Source organism: Carlito syrichta, unplaced genomic scaffold (genome assembly GCF_000164805.1).
Source record: "Carlito syrichta isolate Samal-C Ts95f unplaced genomic scaffold, Tarsius_syrichta-2.0.1 Scaffold303667, whole genome shotgun sequence".
In the NCBI taxonomy this organism is placed as follows: Eukaryota; Metazoa; Chordata; class Mammalia; order Primates; family Tarsiidae; genus Carlito; species Carlito syrichta.
The window spans coordinates 383,677-402,839 of record NW_007247763.1 but is presented as its reverse complement, the minus strand read 5'-3'; the positions used below and the strand labels follow the sequence as shown (position 1 = coordinate 402,839).

Below are 19,163 nucleotides of genomic sequence, written 5' to 3'. Positions count from 1 at the left end.
CAATTAAAATAAAGCTTTTGAATATTCATTCTATTGAAGATAAAACATCTGACATTAATGTCAATACTACTGAAAATTCAATTAAAAAGTTAAATTTTGAAGACAAAGTTTTTACTTTTTGAGAGGATGAAATGATTACTAATTTTGGTGGAGCACAGCATTATGGTAAAAAAAATTCTCATTAAATTAAGAAACTTATAAAGCAAAAAGATATTTGGAATAGGTCATAGAGAACATATAATTCATAACTGCATCCAAACAAGAAGTAATAGTCTACTAATTAAAATTAAAGCTGTAAACATTATCAACATTTTAAAGTAAGTTAACTATAAAATGTTTGTAATGACGTTAATATTGTAAACTAAGGGAGCCTCTGGATCTGCTGTAATTCTGGGGGCTGCCCAATTCGCAAATTGTTTTTTGTTTCTTGGAAGATGGTTTGTTTTTTGTTTTTTCCTTGATTAAGTAAACTCTGTTAAATTATTTAAAAAAGAAAAAAAACTGAAAGTACTTTAACATGACAGTATGAGTTTTCTGTTTCCCACCATCGGTCCAATTTTAGAAATATTTGCACTTTTAAGAGAACTACTTCCTAAATCAACTAACGTGTTCTACAATAATATTAAACTTTTATGTAAATTTGCCCTCTTACATTTGGTCATCGAAAATCTTTGAAGTTTCTAGAAAATTGTGATTATTGAATATAAAACTTGTAGCCAGGTGCAGTGGCTCATGCCTGTAATCCCAGCACTTTGGGAGGCAGAGGCCAGAAGTTTGTTTGAGTCCAGGAGTTCAAGACCAGTCTGAGCAACATAGCGAGACCTCATCTCGAAAATAAATAAATAAATCAATAAATAAATCAATAAATAAATCAATAAATAAATAACATAGCCAAGTGTGACTCTTGTAGTTCCAGTTACTCGGGAGGCTGAGGCAGGAGGATAGCCTGAGCCCAGGAGGTTGACGTTGTAGTGAGACATGACAGCACCACTGTACTCCAGCCTTGGTGACAGAGTGAGACTCTGACTCAAATAAAATAAAATGAGAAAATAAAACTTGCAAAAAGGAAGACTGGAAATTTATCTTTGCAAAAAGAAAGGAGGAACTAAACAAATAATGGAATGGTGATATTACAAATGCTATGCAAGATTTAGTTTTGAAATTATATTATTGGGCTTTGGAATATCTTCACTTGGGGAAAGAATATTTTGGTGGAGCTGCAAACATTTAAATTTGGCAAAATATTCAAAAGCATCATCAGCAACATGGATACAGCTGGAGACCATCGTTCAAAGAGAATTATCACAGAAACAGAAAACTGAATACTGGATGTTCTCATGGGTTTTTTTGTTTTGTTTTGTTTTGTTTGAGTTGGAGTCTCACTCTGTCGCCCACACTGGAGTGCAGTGGCCGCTCCCGGCCACCGCAGCCTCGACCTGCTGGGCTCTGGCGATGCTTCGGCCTCAGCCTTCCAAGTAGCCGGAATTACAGGCGCGCGATACCACGCCCAGCTGATTTTTTGATTTATTGTAGAGATGAGGTCTCGCTGCCCAGGCGGGTCTCGAACCCGTGGGCTCAGGCAATCCACTCACCTCAGCCTCCCAAAGGCGCGGGATTACAGGCTGAGCCACCGAGCCCGGCTTGTTCTCATGTTTAAGTGGGAGCTAAACACTGAATATAGGCATGAGGATGGAAACAAGAGACACTGGGGACCTCTAAAGGAGGATAAGGGTTGAAAAATCACCCATTGGGTACCATGTTCACCACTTGGGTGTCAGGCTCAATAGAAGCCCAAACCTCACCGTCACGAAATATACCTATGTAACTAACCTGCATGTGCACCCTTTGACTCTAAAATAAAATAAATTTAAAAAATAAAAATAAACTGGGCTCGGTGGCTCAGCCTGTAATCGCGCACCTTTGGAAGGCTGAGGTGAGTGGATTGCCTGAGCCCACGTGTTCAAGACCCGCCTGAGCAACTTGGCGAGACCTCATCTCTATAATAAATCAAAAAATCAGCCGGGCATGGTAGCGCGTGCCTGTAGTTCCAGCTACTTGGAAGGCTGAGGCGGAAGGATCGCTGGAGCCCAGTAGGTCGAGGCTCCGGTGGCCGGTAGTGGCCACTGCACTCCAGTCTGGGCAACAGGAGTGAGACTCCAACTCAAAAAATAAAATAAAAATAAAAATAAAAAATAAATTGGGCAAAACATCTCAAAATATTATAGAGACAATGAAGTAGATCCATTTTGTCTTGTGAAAATATGTATTGAAAAATGGAGTCAGAAAGAGCACCTGGTAGATATGTATACCTTTTAGTATTTTTTAAAGCCAACGTCACTTAGCAATTGGAACAATATTTTCTCAAATAAAATTATCATGTAATCAGCCATTTTGTGCCTTCTCATGGAATAATACAACACTACCTGTGAATTCTCCCTGAAGAACAAAAAAGACTCTGTATCTGATCAAGCCTCTAGATCTAACTACTAATTTAAAAGAAAGACAGGGAATAGAAAGTATATGTTAAATAATGCCCTAGGAATGCAATCAGCAAAATCTAACAATCTACAGAGCGAGTGGATTCACCGAGTTTCTTCAGAAGTAAACTATAAGGAAAACAGACAAATAAGGATGAAGGTAGAACCAATAGGTTAAAAGGTACTTAAAAGACGTATCAACCAATTGCAATATATGTATATTATTGGATCCAGATTCAAACAAAGAAGCAGAAATTTCCTAGACACTGCAGAATCACCACATGTGTCCTTTACTAACCACAGCCTCTTCCTCCCTCCAATAGTAACCACTATCTTGTCTTCAAAGTAATCATGTCGTTTCCTTTCTTAATGATTTTATCACCCAAATGTGCATCCCTAGACATTCTAGTTTATTCTTGCCTATTTAGAAATAAGTTGTTATGTCTTTGAAGTCTCTTTTAATTAGCAGATTTTCCCTTCATCTCTTTCTTTTCCTTACAACTTATCTATTTAAGAAGTCTCCTTTGGTCTGGATTTTGTAAACTGTATCTTCATGGGACACTTTGACATATTCCTCTCCAATTGGCAGTTGAATACACAGGATTAATCAGACTCAGGTTCCATCTTTTTGGCAAGACTATGGGCTGGTGTTGTGTCTCTTAATCAGGAAGCATATAATGTCCAGTTTCCTCTCTTTTTTTAATATTAGTGAACATTGATGCTCACTTCCTAGCTCCATTTAATTTATCGGAAGATGCAAAATACTGATATTTTAATTCTACCATTTTTCACTCACAAATGAAATGTTTTGATAATAAAATTATATAAGTTATATAGGCTGGGCTTGGTGGCTCACACCTATAATCCCAGCACTTCAGTAGGCCAAGACAAGGAGGATTGCATGAGCCCAGGAGTTCGAGACCAGCCTGGGCCACATAGCGAGACCTCATTTCTACAAAAAATCAAAAAATCACCCGGGCATGGTGGTGCGTGCCTGTAGTCCCAGCTACTCAGGAGACTGAGGTAGAAGGATCACCTGAGTCCAGGAGGTCAAGGCTGCAAGGAGCTGTGATCAAGCCACTGTACTCCAGCCTGGGCAACAGAGTGAGACTCCAACTCATAAATACGCGCGCATGCGCGCGCACACACACACACACACACACACACACACACACACACATTCACTCTACAAATACTAATACTGAGAAATGTAGAAAATTGCTCTACCCAGAATACTCCTTCAGGGTGAGGGCCTCATTCTCCCAGTAGTTCCTTGGAATTCCTTCCCTGAACTGCCCTTCCCTGAACTGCCTCAACTGAGGTTGCACCTTCCTCTTGGTAGGTGCTGGAATACAAAAGCCAACCCTTCTTGTTTTGATTTGTTGCCATTTTGCAGGACCACCCTAGCTCTAGAGCTCCTTGTAAGATGGGTGGAAGTCTCTGTGGCAACTTCTTCCACTTCCTTCACTCCATCATTGATGTTACTTCCAAGGCCATTCCTCAGGAAACTTACCCAACAATCTCCATCTCAGAGTCGGCATTCCCAGCAAACCTAAATAAAATCAAGTAACCACTACATGGACAAGACACTACTGTTAAGCAGGGTTGGCAAGCTTCTGTAAAGGACCAAATAATAAGGTTTTTAGGTTTTGGTGGGCTATATCTTCTGTCATGTACTTAACTCTGCTATTCTAGTATGTAAGCAGCCATAGACAATGCATAAACCAATGAGTATGGCTGTGTTCCAAGGAAACTTTATTTGTGGATACCAAATTTTAATTTTATGTAACTTTCACACATCACAAAATACTGTCCTTATTTGGGTTTTTTTTAAATCACTTATAGAGGGGAAAACTAGCACCTGTAGTCCCAGATACTTGGGAGGCTAAGGTGAGGGGCATTGCTTGAGCCTACAAGTTCAAGGTTGCAGTGAGCTAATCACTGCACTCCAGCCTGGGCATCAGTGTGAAATTCCATCTCAAAAAACAACAACAACAACAACAACAAAAACAGTGGTTTCTCTTGCCCATGCTTGCTCTGGCATGTTTCTCTATCTTCCCTTTCTTCTTTCTCTAATAAACTGTTCTAAAACTTTTTTAAAAGGCAGGGGAGGGGAACCATTCTTAGCTAACGGGAGTTCAAAAACAGGTGGCAGGCTAGATAGATTTGGCCATAGTTCACCAGCCCCTGAGCTAGAGGAAAGGGGTAGAGCAGGAAAGCCCACATGAGGCTACCATGCTAGTGAACCAGTTGACAGAATTTGATATGATCCCCTAGGGCCTGTAGCCCAGTTCAGAGGCTAGGAAAGACCCTTTCTGACTCCAGGTCAAGAGAGTAAGAGGGTGAAAAAAGCGGGAAAAAATTAAGATTCAAAATTTCTTTTGAAACTTAGTACCAAAAAAAATCATACACAGCAAAACAGAACTAAATGGTTTAATGTGCACTATGTGGTGTTTTCCATTTTGAAAACTTCGTCTCTACCAACAAACAGAAGTAGGAGACTTCAGTGGTGGTTTTGTGGCTTTGTGTGTGACTGTGGCTGTAGCTAAGTAACCATTCAAAAATAAAAACACAACTGCAATTTGCTACAGTTTTAATATTTACAAAGAATATATCTTTACATGATCTGATACAAAATAGAGAAAAATATATAAACATATACGTTGAAAAATACCTTAACCTGTCTTTCTACCCAAATATAGCAGCCTTCCACGAACCATTTCTCTCAAGAAGAAACAACTTGGAGGAATGTATTTGGGTAACAAATATATTCTTAACTCTTTACCTTTTTGGCTTTTAAATTTTGCCATACTGTGTTTCCTTTTTATTTGTCTAGTCTTCTTTTTCAATTTCTATATCTTTTTAAATGAATCATAACCTTTTCTTTTTGATCATTTATATTTTTGTATGGACCTCTTTGGCATCCTTCCTTGTGGCTCCCCTTTTCACATTCTTTCATCATGTATAATATTATGAGATGTTTCCTGAATTCACACATGACTTCCAGATGACATTTACTTCCCTAGCTCTTAACTCCCTTTCCCTCCCACTCCAGCATATTCTCAGAATAAATGAATCAAATGTTGCTTTGCACTTGAGTATATGAGAGACATGAATGGAAGCATCCTCTCTATGGGTTTACATTGCTATATTGAGATATATGGAGACTAGGGGTGCTGATTTCAGTCGACACCAACTGCAATAGGCGGCTCATGACTATATCCTTGGCTTTTGAGGTCTCTAGGTTCTTCTCTCGAGACACTTGAAGACTGATTTGGTCCACACTTGCCATAATGAGTTCAGATGCCAAAATCTGGGTGGGAGAACTGTCATGAAACACAGCATCCATAATGTACTGTTTATATAGCTCCACGACCTTCTGCTCCAGGTACTCATTCAGCACTGCATTAGAAATAGGCTTCTGCATTTGCAGGCTGCTTTTCTCTTTGATGCTGGTTATTCTCCAGTAGGATGAATACCGCTGGACAGGTTTTGGGGGAAAGTCGCTAGGCTGAGTGGACATGGAATCCTCCATGGGCAAAGGAATCTCAGACGACTTAAGCAAAGGGCCATATTCAAAACTGCTCTCGGAGGGAAAGTCTGTTGTCACTGAATTAATGGCCATCACCTGGCCCCCTGCAATCTGTAAATCATTGTAATTCTTGCAAATACTCTTGCAGGAAGGTGGAACCAAGTAGGTCTCTCTGCTGGGGTGTCTACATATTTCAACTGCCGCCAAGTTTGGGCTTTCAAACACAGGATTGGGGTTTGTCTGCAGCACTGTGACTCTCTGACTTCTGCTATGTTGACTCTCTCTTGAATGCACTGAAGAAATAAACTTGCTGGATGATTGGCAGCTCACGTAGAGTCTTCTGACTTGTGTTTCATCCACAGAGGAATAGGAAAGAGCAGCAACAGAATTTGTTTCCTCTTCCCTTTCCTCAGCCACTTTCTCCTTATATGATGCGCAACTCCAGCGGATGTCGTTCCAGTAGGCAAGTCCACTGAGATAGCCTTCTGACAGCATTCTGGAAAGAGAGTTAATGAGTAACAATGGGGAAAACTGAGACTGGAATTTTAAAAATTGGCAGTTGATATATCAAAAAAGTAAACAACAATAAATAAATTCATTTCATTCATTCACCAAGCCGTTACTAATTCTGTGCCTATTGCCTACCCGGACCATGCTAGAGATAAAAAGACATGCTAGAGATAAAAAAGATGAAAAGGACACAGTTCCATCTTTCAGGAAGTTTCCCCCTAAGGGAGAAACCAAAGTAGATACAAATAATTCCAATATTATTTCATTGGGGATGATAATAGTGATAGACAAAAAAGTAGTACAGAGAAGGGGCCCCTAACTTAGCCTGGAGCAAAGAAGGAAAAGTCACAGGATGTGTCATAGGACAGGTAACATTTCAGCTAAATGGTAAAATGTAAGTAGGAGTTTTAGCCATAGGAACAGAGCTATAAGAAAACATGGTGGCATGGACTATTTACCATATATCAAGAGGCTGAGCAGAAGGGGCTGTGAAGAGAAGCTAGAATTGAAAAAAAAGAAGAAGAAGAAGCTGGAATTGGATCGTGAAGGACACTGGGAGTGAGGCAAAGGCATTTGCCTTCTTCTCCATAGGAAATGAAAAGTGAATGAGAAGTCACAGATTAGGGAGCAACATGGTTAGTTGAGTATGAGAAAAATAACAAGGAAAACTGTGGTAAATTCCACTGAAAACAAGAACTATAACTTACTTATCTTTGTATTTTTAACCCTAAGAACTAGCAGAGTTATTTGCATTTTGGAAGGACTCAAAAGATATTCATTAATTTAAATCAAACAATTAACAACAAAGGCATGGTATGTAATTAATTCATACTTAGCATATCATGAAGACCCACAAAGCCTACTCTAGCTTTGCAGCACAGAATGGATTTTTTTTTTCCTGAAGTGAGGTTTCATTCTGTGGCCCAGGCTGGAATGCAGTGGCACAATCGCAGCTCGCTGCAGTCTCAACCTCCTGGGCTCAGGTGATCCTTCCACCTCAGCCTCCTGAGCAGCTAGTACTTCAGGTGTGCACCACCATACCTGGCTTTTTTTTTTTTTAACTTTTTGTGGAGATGAGGTCTCATTATGCTACATAGGCTGGTCTCAAACCCCTGGACTCAAGTAATCCTTTCATCTCAGCCTCCCAAAATGCTGAGATTATAGACATGAACCACCATGCCCGGTCCCAGAATAGATTTCTTTCGTTATCCCTCCCACTTTTCAGAACACGTCTTGAAAATGTCTCTATAAGCAACTGATATGTTTACCTCTGACCTAGTTACCAAAGAGCCTTTCTGACCATGGGCTTTCCCTACACCTGCCTCCCCTCCTCACCCTCGGCAGTTGTCACTGAGGTCTAAAGTGGCTAGAATAGGCTAGAAACTAGCAGCTGCATTTTCTAAAAAAAGGAACACACTGGCATTCCTGGAACTGGGGCAACAGGCAATAGAGAAGAAAAATGGTCTCCTTGAGCCTCAAGGACTGGGGTTCTAAAACAGACCTGTCAACTTGAGCCTGAAATTGAAATGTCAAATCAGAAAACGATTATTTTTTAATCATATATAAAGGTGACTTTTTTAAAATTTTAGCATTTCTTTTACATTTATGCAGTTATTTCTCAGGAAAATAGAATATGTTCCTCTTTTTTTAATCACATAAGGGTAATATTATAAATTTTTATTTTCTCTTTTGGAAATGTTCGGGTTTATTTAACCAATGTATTAATTATTTAAAAATTTACTGAATTCCAGGCACAGTTATGTGCCATAAAGATACAAAGCTAAAGGCCTTCAGCAAATCCGTGAAATAGTTATTGTATAATGAACATACTTATAAAAATAAAGAATTGTTTTCCTAAAAAATGAAAATGTTGCTCTTTCCTGAAAGTGCAGTTCTGCTGAGCATGGTGGCTCATGCTTGTAATCTCGGGAGCTTAAGCCCAGCAGTTCGAGACCAGCCTAAGCAACATAGCAAGACCTTGTTTCTATAAAAAATAGCAAATATATATATATCCAGGTGTGGTGGTACATGCCTGTAGTCCCAACTACTCAGGAGGCTGAGACAGGAGATCGCCAGAGCCCAGGAGGTCGAGACTACAGTGAGCCTTAATTGTGCCACTGTCCTCCAGCCTGACTGACATAGTGAGACCCCAACTTGAAAAAAAAGTGCAGTTCTACCTTTAACAAACCTAATATCCAGGTGAAAAGGTAAATCTTACATACATGGGAAGATAATGAACTGAGCAAAAGAGTTTATCATAAGAGTGTATCTAATAGTGATGCAAGCCGGGCTCAGTGGCTCAGCCGGTAATCCCACACCTTTGGGAGGCTGAGGTGAGTGGATTGCCTGAGCCCACGGGTTCGAGACCCGTCTGGGCAGAGAGACCTCATCTCTACAATTAAAAAAAAAAAACAAAATCAGCCGGGCGTGGTAGCGTGCGCCTGTAGTTCCAACTACTCGGAAGGCTGAGGCGGAAGGATCGCTGGAGCCCAGTGGGTCGAGGCTGCGGTGGCCGGGAGCGGCCACTGCACTCCAGTCTGGGCGACAGAGTGAGACTCCAACTCGGTGGCTCAGACTGTAATTCCGCGCCTTTGGGAGGCTGAGGTGAGTGGATGGCCTGAGCCCGCGGGTTCGAGACCCGCCTGGGCAGCGAGACCTCATCTCTACAATAAATCAAAAAATTAGCTGGGCGTGGTAGCGCATGCCTGTAATTCCGGCTACTCGGAAGGCTGAGGCGGAAGGATCGCCGGAGCCCAGCAGGTCGAGGCTGCGGTGGCCGGGAGCGGCCACTGCACTCCAGTCTGGGCGACAGAGTGAGACTCCAACTCAAAAAAAAAAAAAAAATAGTGATGCAGTTACTTCCTGACTCTCCACATCCTACCTCCACCCAGGCTGTAGCTAGGGCATTCCAACTTCAAGGACTCAGAATATCATTGTTGACTTTTACATTCCTAAATAGGTTTTAGAAGGTCTTGGGAGAAATAACCATTTTGGAGAAACAGCTTTTGAGAAACCATAACCAGAACTTTTACACCTCAGAATCCAGAACTGTGAAGGACTTCAGGCATATTTATTCATCGATAATAGACTCAAGTGGACTGAGTCTATTCCTTCATGGAGGGAAACAAAATAACTCCAGAGAGATCTGGGAGCCAAGAGTAAACAAGGTCACAAAACTGTATCATGCCCAGCATGGTGTAGGAGCAGGAGAAGAGACAGTTACATGATTCATCTGGGTGGATAGGCCTGAGGCTGCTTCATTAAGTCTCCTCTCACATCAGCATGTTGCTGAGAGCCTACAAACCTGGGCAAGACCTAAAGTTTGGGCTGGAAATATGGCAGATGTGATTTCCATAGTCTACTAACCAGGGGTCAGATAAATGATGAGAAGTTGACATGGATACCAGTGTGACCACATGATGACAACCAAAGATATCCCCCACCCACTCCCATCCCCAGCTGACCCTATGGTTCTACATAAGCAACCTGGGGCTTAGAGGCAAACCCAAGGAAGAGGAAGCCCTGAAGTGACTGAGAAAGTCTTAATTGACAGCGAGTACTTTTCCACCACTTGGGAGAACATGAGCTCAAAAAAGAGATCAAATTGAGGTAGAGAAAAAGCAACGACTCCCAGGAAAGATAGCAGCATAGGCATATGCATGTATTTTTTTCTCCCTTCTCAACTTCATTAAAACGACAGTAAATGATTTTTAAAAGGCATAGCCCACAAGAAAAAAGAAGAACAGAAGAGACCAGAGTAACAACATTTTAAAGGCTGGAAAGTAGAAGATTGAGGATTAATGACTCAGGAGAACTGAGAAACCTGAATCTTATGGAGCCATGGGAAAAGCCAAGACCTGATCTGATTTCATTCTCCTAAATGCTGAGGAATTGGCGATACCATGTATCCATTGGGAGTGAGGTTAAATGGGTTATAGCTAAAGTAAGAAAAATGAAAAGTCTGCTTAAAAGGCAATCAGAAACCAAGATCCTCTCCGTCACGCCATGTAGTTAGGTGAGTGTCTCCCATCTTCAACCCCAAAGAAAGACTTGAGAGTTAGTCTCTGAAGGATAAAACATGGGATCTCTGGACTAGGAGACACTAGTTGAGGATAGAATTGCTAAATTAATAATATATAGATTAAATAAGCGTATGCATATTGGTGCAGAGATCTAATACCTCTCCCCTTACTCAGCTCCCACCCAGAATTCTGGCGAAAGGGTCATCCACCCTCTTTCCAGGTACTGGAAAGATTGTTCTAGGCTATAATACTGAGTGATCTATCACAGAGACAAAGAACCGAGTATCTTTGTTCTCACTCTTAAGTATCTATGTTCTCACTCATAAGCGGACCTTGAACAACTATCGCAATACTATAAGAAAGGAATTGGCAGTAGTGGGAAACTGCTAGGGGAGGGCACACCTCATCAACAAGGGTAACTGCATAATGAACATTTGTACACTTAACCCTGAATTGTACCCCACATCTTTAAAATAAAAAAATTTTTTAAAAAGTAAAAGATTGTTCTGGAAAATCTGACTAATCTGAGAAGAAGAGCAAGTGACTCAGCTGGGCAACCAGATCGTCCTTCATTCAAGTTCACACTCATTAGAGCCTATTGAGCTTTGGAGATCCTCATCCTTAAATATAAGTAGAATTTTGAAACTTCTGAAGAAAGGTCTGATATGAGAGAGACCAAAATAGCCACTTGCAGAAAACAAACTTGGAGGCAGCAGAGGTGAGGGGACTCTATCATCAATATTCTCAAAGAGTTAAGGGCTAATATTTTCATCTTGAGTTACAAATAGGATGCTATAAAAAGAAGTATTCTACAGCTTTTGGAAATTAAAAATGATTATTTTAAAACTCCAAAGAAGCATTGGAAGGTAAAACTGAAGCAAATTCTCATTTTGAAAGCAGAACAAAAATACAAGGTGGAAAATAGCAGAGAAAAGGCCAATTTAGGGAACCAGTCTAGGAGATTCATTTTCTGAATAATAGAAGGTTTAGAAAGAGAGAACGGAGAAAATAGGGGACAGATTCAGACACAGTTGAAGAATATTTCCTAGAATGAAAGGACATGAGTTTTCAAAATAGTGGGTAAAAATAAACCCTACACCTCTTCTTGTTATTGTGAAATGGTAGAACACTTGGGACAAAGAGAAAATCCTGTACATTCTCAGACTGAAAAAGAAGTCACAAAAAAAGATCAAGAACCAGAATCTTCAGACTTTTCAACAGCAACGTAAGAAAGTAATAAAACAATGTCTGAAATTTTTGAATGAAAGTTATTTTCAACTTAGAATTTTGTGACCAAATTATCAAGTATGAAGATAGAAAAGAGGTGATTTTTTTAGGTCACAAGTCTCAGATGACATATTTCCCAAGCACTTTTCTCAGGAAGTCAATGGAATATGTGCTTCACTGAAAAGAGTGAGTACATCAATAAAACAAAGACAAGAATATAGGAAACAGGAAATCCAGCATGGGAGAGACACAAAGGAGCCCTTAGACGCGAATAACCTGAGCCCCTATTCTGACCCCTGCACTGTAAAGGGCCTCTAGCCCTCCTTCATTTGTGCTTCTCCCAACAGGGTAACAGTTCTAGAGTCCAACATAATGGAGTCCAGTCAGCCTCCGTACAGTCGCTTTCTAAACAACATTCCTAGTACTCAGGATCTCAGAGTCACCTGCTCAAATTGCCCAGATCCAATTGCAGAGTTTGCACAGGCTTTCCCCCAAATGCATCATGACTAGGGCAGACTTAGGGACTGCCCGTGTACACATTCCTAGGCCTGAAAGATGGCAGAAGTGGGTTTTTGCTGGGGCTGTGGACAGAGCTTGGATGGATGGGTTTAGTATAAAAAGTTACCAAGATTGGGAAGAGAAGATGGAAGGGCTGAAGACTGAGATTCCCCATTTTTTGTCTTAGGCCCAGAAAGTGTCAGAGGGAATCCTACCCATGACGCCACTGAAAGGGTATTCTAGGATGAAAACTGTGCAGCAGGCTCAAAAGGCAACCAGACTGATAGGAACAAATCGGAAGGCTTCTGAAGCTAAAAACAAAATTCAAGACAGCTTAATAAGTCTGACCATTATGAAATAAAATGTATATACTTGACTATGAACCCTAAGGGTAAATCAGAGTAAGTTAAACAAATGAAAAATCTAGACCAGCACTGTCCAACAGAACTTTCTTGAATAATAGAATAATAAATATCTGTACTATCCAAAATAGCAGCTAATAGGTAAACATGCCTATTGAACACTTGAAATATGGTTAATACAACTGAATTTTGCATTTAATTTAATCTAAATTAATTTGTCATATGACTGCTTTATTGGACAGTACAGACTTAGAAGACAGTGAAGGAGAGAATGTAAAATTTTAAAATATTGAAGACTGCTGAATAAAATTGCAACTTAAAGTTCACTGGTTGGCCAGGCGCGATGGCTCAAGCCTGTAATCCCAGCACTTTGGGAGGCTGAGGCAAGTGGATTGCCTAAGCCCTTGGGTTCGACACCAGCCTGGGTAGCTTGGTGAGACCTCATTTCTACAACATATCCAAAAAATTAGCTGGGCATGGTAGCGCACGCCTGTAGTTCCGGCTACTTGGAAGGCTGAGGTGGAAGGATTGCTTGAGGCCAGCAGGTCGAGGCTGAGGCGGCCATGAGAGTGCCACTGCACTCCAGTCTGGGCGATGAAGTGAGACTCTGACTCAAAAAAACAAAAAAAACATAAAGTTCACTGGTTGATCACTGTCATAGCATACTAGAGTAACATCTGAGTAATTAGTGTATTTTTGTATTCCTTTTCAAAGAGAGGAGGTATAAAAAGATAGTAAACTCAGATCATAAACTGTTAGGTGCTTGGTAATGCAATGAGATTAGAAACTTTGTTTGAAACTTCTTTTTTTTCCTTGCTATTTTGAAATGAGGGGGGCACATAGCATCAAAAAGGGTACCTGATATCAAACCAGGAAAAGTAGGGAATAAAGGGAGGCCCAAACTTTACCTGTACGATGTCCACCAATATACCTAATCCTGAACTGTACCCCACATCTTTAAAATAAAATTAAAAAAGAAAACATTATCAAAATTCTAAATAAAGAAAAAAATACTTGTAATGTTAAATGTTGAAATAAATGTGAGATGCACATATGTTTAAGAAAGATTAACTAAAACAAATGAGAAAATGTTTTTTAAAAGATACAGGAATTATATATAATTTTTTCTTTTTTTCTTTTTTTCCTTTTTTGAGTCAGAATCTCACTCTGTCGCTCAGGCTGGAATGCAATGGCAAACTCACGGCCACCACAGCTTCAACCTGCTGAGCTCAGGGGATCCTTCTGCCTCGGCCTTCCAAGAACTTTCTTTCAATATTTTTGTTTCTATTTGGAGAAGTCTAGAATGCCTGTGTGAATGGTTCAAAGAAAATTTTAAAGATACATTTTTTAATAGTGTGGTCCCCCGGGTCATCTCTGAGGGAATTTTAAAAAAAGTGCTATTCAATAGAATTTTCTGAGGTGATGGAAATGTTCAATATCTATGCTGTCTAATATGATAGCCAATAGACACTTTAAAAATTGTGACTGAAATTTTAATTTAATTTAATTTAAATAACCACATTTGGCTAGTAGCTACCATATTGGATACTACAGATCTAGATGATTATAAACTCCAATTTAGAATTTTTTTTTCTAGAGACAGGGTCTCACTCTGTCGACCAGGCTGGAGTGCAGTGGTGTGATCATAGCTCATTCTGTCCTTCAATTCCTGGACTCAAGTGATCCTCCTGCCTCAGCCTCCTGAGTAGTTGGGACTACAAGTGTGCGCCACCTTGCCCAGCTAGTTCTCTTATTTTTTTTTTTTTTGAGAGAAAGGGTCTTCCTATGTTTCCCAGGCTGGTCTTGAACACCTTTCCTCAAGTAATTCTTCTGCCTCAGCCTCTCAAAGTACTGGAATTACAGGTGTGAGCCACCACGCCCAACCTAGAATGTTTTCTAAAGTGCAGAAAAAAAAAATAATAATAACCTCTGGTTTACTGCATGACTGAGTTTTAAATTTTTTTACATTAGTCATGATAATATATAAGGTCTGAAAAATTGATCTAACCAAGTTTAAATATAACCATAGGGTGATCATAAATTCAACAGAAAAGATTAAATGTCTGATTATGTATAATAGAATATCATGTATGTGTAAAATACTCTTTTATCACATATGGTACTATAATATCAATAAAAATCGTCTTAGCTATTTGCCTGTGTGTCCAGACTAGATGGTCATTCCATATACAGGAAAGGACAAAGTTATATATACTTGGTAAATCCAGGTGAGGAAGGAGACTAAATCTCCTCGCCCTTCATAGTGACAAGCCAAACTGAAAAATCCAGAAGTTTCACCACAAGCATGCTATTGAAAGAAATGGTGTTAAACGTCAAGTAATTAGTTAAAGAAGTAAGACTAGTTGCTTTTGGAGAAGTACAGGGACAGCTGTTTTTCATAACAAGCTTCTCAGAGATGTTTGACCCAAATTATGTGCACGTATACCTGCGATTAAATTTTTAATTAAAATAAAAATTAAAGCTAAATAATTAAAGTCACTAAGGGGAGGATGGCATTTCCTATACACTTGTTTGTAGTTAAAGATATATTGTACACTCTCATTCAACAGGAAACAAATATCCAGAATTTACAAAGAAAACAACTCACAAAACAACCCCAAAAAATACTCATTAAAAAGTAGGCAAAACGCCAGCATGGTGGCTCATGCCTATAATCCCAGCACTTTGAGAGGCAAAGGCAAGAGGATTACCTGAGCCCAGGGGGTCGAGACCAGCCTGGGCAACTTGGTGAGTCCTCGTCTCTACAACAGATTTCAAAATTAACCAGGCATGGTGGTATGCACCTCTAGTTCCAGCTACTTGGAAGGCTGAGGTAGAAGGATCGATTGCCTGAGCCCAGCAGGCGAGGCTGCGGTGGCTGTGAGCATGCCACTATACTCCAGCCTGGGTGACAGAATGGGACTCTGACTCCCGAAAAAAAAAAAAAGTAAGCAAAGGATATGAATAGACATTTTTCAAAAGAAGACATGCAAATGGCCAACAGGCATATGGAAAAGTGTTCAGCATCACTGATCATCATAGAAGTTTAAATCAAACCACAATGAGATATCATCTTATATCAGTCAGAATGGTTGTTATTAAAAAAGCAAAAAATAACAGATGTTGGTGAGGATATGGAGAAAGGGAATCTTTTTACACTGTTGGTAGAAATGTAAATTAGTACAAGCTCTATGGAAAACAGCATGACAATTTCTCAAAGAACTAAAAATAGAACTACCATTTGATCCAGCAATCCCTTTTCCTGGGTATTTACCACCCCCCCAAATCATTATATCCAAAAGATACCTGTACTTGGAAGTTCATCGTAGCACTACTCACAATAGCAAGGATATGGAATCAACCTAAGTCTCCATCAACAGATGACTGGATAGAGAAAATGTGGTTATATGTGCACAATAGATACTATTTAACCATAAAAAGAATGAACTTGTGTTTTGCCATTATTGGAAGTCATTATCCTAAGGGAAGTCATTATCCTAAGGGAAACAAGTCAGACACAAAAAGACAAATGCCACATTCTATAAATGTTCTCATTTATAAGTGGAAGCTAAACAATTTGTACACATGTGGACTGATAGACACTGAGGACTCGAAATGGTGGTGAAGGTAGAAGGGGGTGGATGATAAATGACTTAATGACTACAGTGCATGTCATTCGGGAGATGGATACCCTAAAAACCCTGACTTCCCCAATGTGCAATTTATGCATGTAGCGAAATTATACTCATACATTTTAAATTTATAGCAAAAAGAGATACTGCATATTCCAGGGTAAAGAGATAGAGAGAGATGACTATGTGAAATGTAAACCTTTACTTAGCCCTACAGAACAGAAAGAATTTGAACAGGTGGTGAGAAGAGTAATGCAGACAGGAACGATAAGGACAACAAAAATGACGAAGTCTGTGTCATCATTCTCATAAGACTCAGTTATGGACACCAGCCTAGAGTCCTACTCACCTAAAAGCCTTTCCTGAAATGTCCCAATTTGCAGAATCCTCCTTTATGACTCCTTGTCCAAACATACCAGACATAACCCAAATTTCCCACTATTTATTCCACTCTCTTCATAATAAACAATCAGCCCTAATGGAGTTTTCGTCATGGGATACAAATGAGGGTTATAAGTACTCAAGATAATCTCCAGTCCTTCATGGCAATGAAGGAAGGAGGTCTAGGAGTTTGTTCTGAGTACAAAATTGGGCCCCTTTCCCTATTTGTCATTGACTGAGAGGTTTGTCGGTATCTTAATTTTTTTATCTTTTTTTTTCTTTTCTTTTTTTGAGTTGGAGTCTCACTCTGTCGCCCAGACTGGAGTGCAGTGGCCGCTCCTGGCCACCGCAGCCTCGACCTGCTGGGCTCCGGCGATCCTTCCGCCTCAGCCTTCCAAGTTGCCAAAACTACAGGCATGCACTACCATGCCCGACTAATTTTTGGTTTATTTTAGAAACAAGGTCTCGCCAAGTTGCCCAGGCAGGTCTCAAACTTGTGGGCTCAGGCAGTCCACTCGCCTCGGCCTCCCAAAGTGCTGGGATTACAGGCTGAGCCACCAAGCCCAGCCGGTATCTTAATTTTGAAAGAACAAGAACCCTATCATCCAAAGCAGACCAGTAAAGAGGGGGCCCAATGATGGAAAAGCAGAAAGCGCATTCTAGTGTCTACAGATAGACACATCCCTGGAAAAAGGAAAACAATTCCTGAGAGGAAGGAGTGAGAGATAAAGTTAGCGGGGTGCAGTGGCTCATGCCTGTAATCCCAGCACTTTGAGAGGCAGAGGCGAGAGGATTTGCCTGAGCCCTTGGGTTCAAAATCAGCCTGGGCAGCATGGCAAGTCCTCGTCTCTACAATAGATTAAAAAAAAAATAATTAGTAGGCGTGGTGGCATATGCCTGTAGTTCCAGCTACTTAGAAGGCTGAGATGGAAGAATCACCTGAACCCTGCAGGTCGAGTGTGCCACTGCGCTCCAGCCTAGGCGACAGCCTTAGACTCTGGCTCAAAAAAGAGAGAGAAAGAGAGATAAAGTTAGGTGAGGGAGGTAAGTGCAAGGACAAGCAAGGCTGAGAACATTCAATTTATCATGTAGGCAATACAAAGTTCTGGCAGGTAAGGAAGCTGATTCACGTCATGATGTAATATAGCAGCAAAGCGCAAGATGAATTTCAGCAGGATGAGACGGGAGTTAAGGACTCAAGTTAGGAGGCTGCGGGAGTCATTCCTGCCTGAGATGATGGACAGGAGGGAGGTAGCAGAAAAGGGAGAGAAGGAATGAATCTGAGAGACTAAGACTCCCAAACATGAAAGTAAAGAAGAGAGAGAAGCCAAAAATAATTCTTGAGTGTGGGTATGTGGGGAAATGGCACCAGCATCAGCCAAAATGGGGAGATTAGGAGGAGGAGCTGAGAGGGGAGCAATGGGTTTAGCTTAGCTCCTCTAGAGTCTGACATGAAAAAGACTGTGTTTGGGTGCAGGAATCTCATTGTCCCTTAAAGGTTCGAGCAAGGGCCAAGTGTGGTCGTTCACTCACACTTGTAATCCTAGCATTTTGGGAGGCCGAGGAGGGAGGATTGCTTGAGCCCAGAAATTCAAGACTAGCCTAAGCAACATGGAGAGAACTCGTGGGGCATGGTGGCAGGCGCCTGTAGTCCCAGCTACTCAGGAGGCTGAGGCTAAAGGAAGGATTACTGAGTCAATACTATGGTAAACTTGGATGGGACCATTGCACTACTTCCTGGGTGGCAAAGTGAGACCCTGATTCAAAAAAAAAAAAAGGCAGGAAGCTCATTAGAGAAGTGACTGAAAGTCAACTGTGAGATCATCTTCCACGTGCAGGCAGTAGGGGTTCAGGGAGCTTGCGGGTGTAAGAACTTCTGTGGGGAGCCCACCTGGGACAGTACAAGGAGGAAAGAGTGGTAGCAAGAACTTCAGGATTAGGTAGCTTTGTAAAGAAAAAAGCTTCAATTACATCAAAGAGGTCACACTGTAAAATTTTACATTTGGCTGGGAATGGTGGCTCACGCCTATAATCCCAGCACTTTGGGAGACAGAAGTGAGAGGATTGCCTGAGCCCAGGAGTTCAAGATCAGCCTGGGAAACTTGGCGAGACCTCATCTCTACAATAATTTTAAAAAGTTAGCCAGGTGTGGCAGTGCACGCCTATAGTTCCTGCTACTTGGAAGGCTGAGGTGAAAGAATCACCTGAGCCCAGCAGGTTGAGGCTGCCGTCGTGAGCGTACCACTGCACTCCAGCCTGGGTGACAGGGTGAGACTCCAACACACACAAAAAAATTTTAATTAAAAAAACAATTTACATTTGAAGGTAAAACTTAGTTACGGTTTTAGGTTCACTAAGGCAAATATCTATGCATGTTGAGAGAGAGACTGCTAATATTTAAGAGGCCAGAGTTCTAGTCTATTTAGTGCTACAACCCAGATACTATTCTAAGTGGGTTTTTTTATGTACTAAATCAATTGATCATGACAAAGACTCTAAGATGTAAGTACTATTGTTATGTG

General features: G+C 40.7%; 1 protein-coding gene across 1 annotated transcript; it reads right to left on the bottom strand.

Moving 5' to 3' along the window:
• Window positions 1-5,519: 5,519 nt before the first annotated feature.
• CUNHXorf21 (chromosome unknown CXorf21 homolog) lies at window positions 5,520-6,505 on the bottom strand. Its single transcript, XM_008058971.1, has one exon. It carries the CDS (start codon window positions 6,502-6,504, stop codon window positions 5,608-5,610), a length of 897 nt encoding a protein of 298 aa, XP_008057162.1. The 5' UTR covers window position 6,505; the 3' UTR covers window positions 5,520-5,607.
• Window positions 6,506-19,163: the final 12,658 nt, after the last annotated feature.

What these genes read in the sequence shown, in the direction of transcription:
- CUNHXorf21 (XM_008058971.1), bottom strand. Translation starts at nt 6,504, where the DNA reads ATGCTGTCAGAAGGCTATCTCAGTGGACTTGCCTACTGGAACGACATC.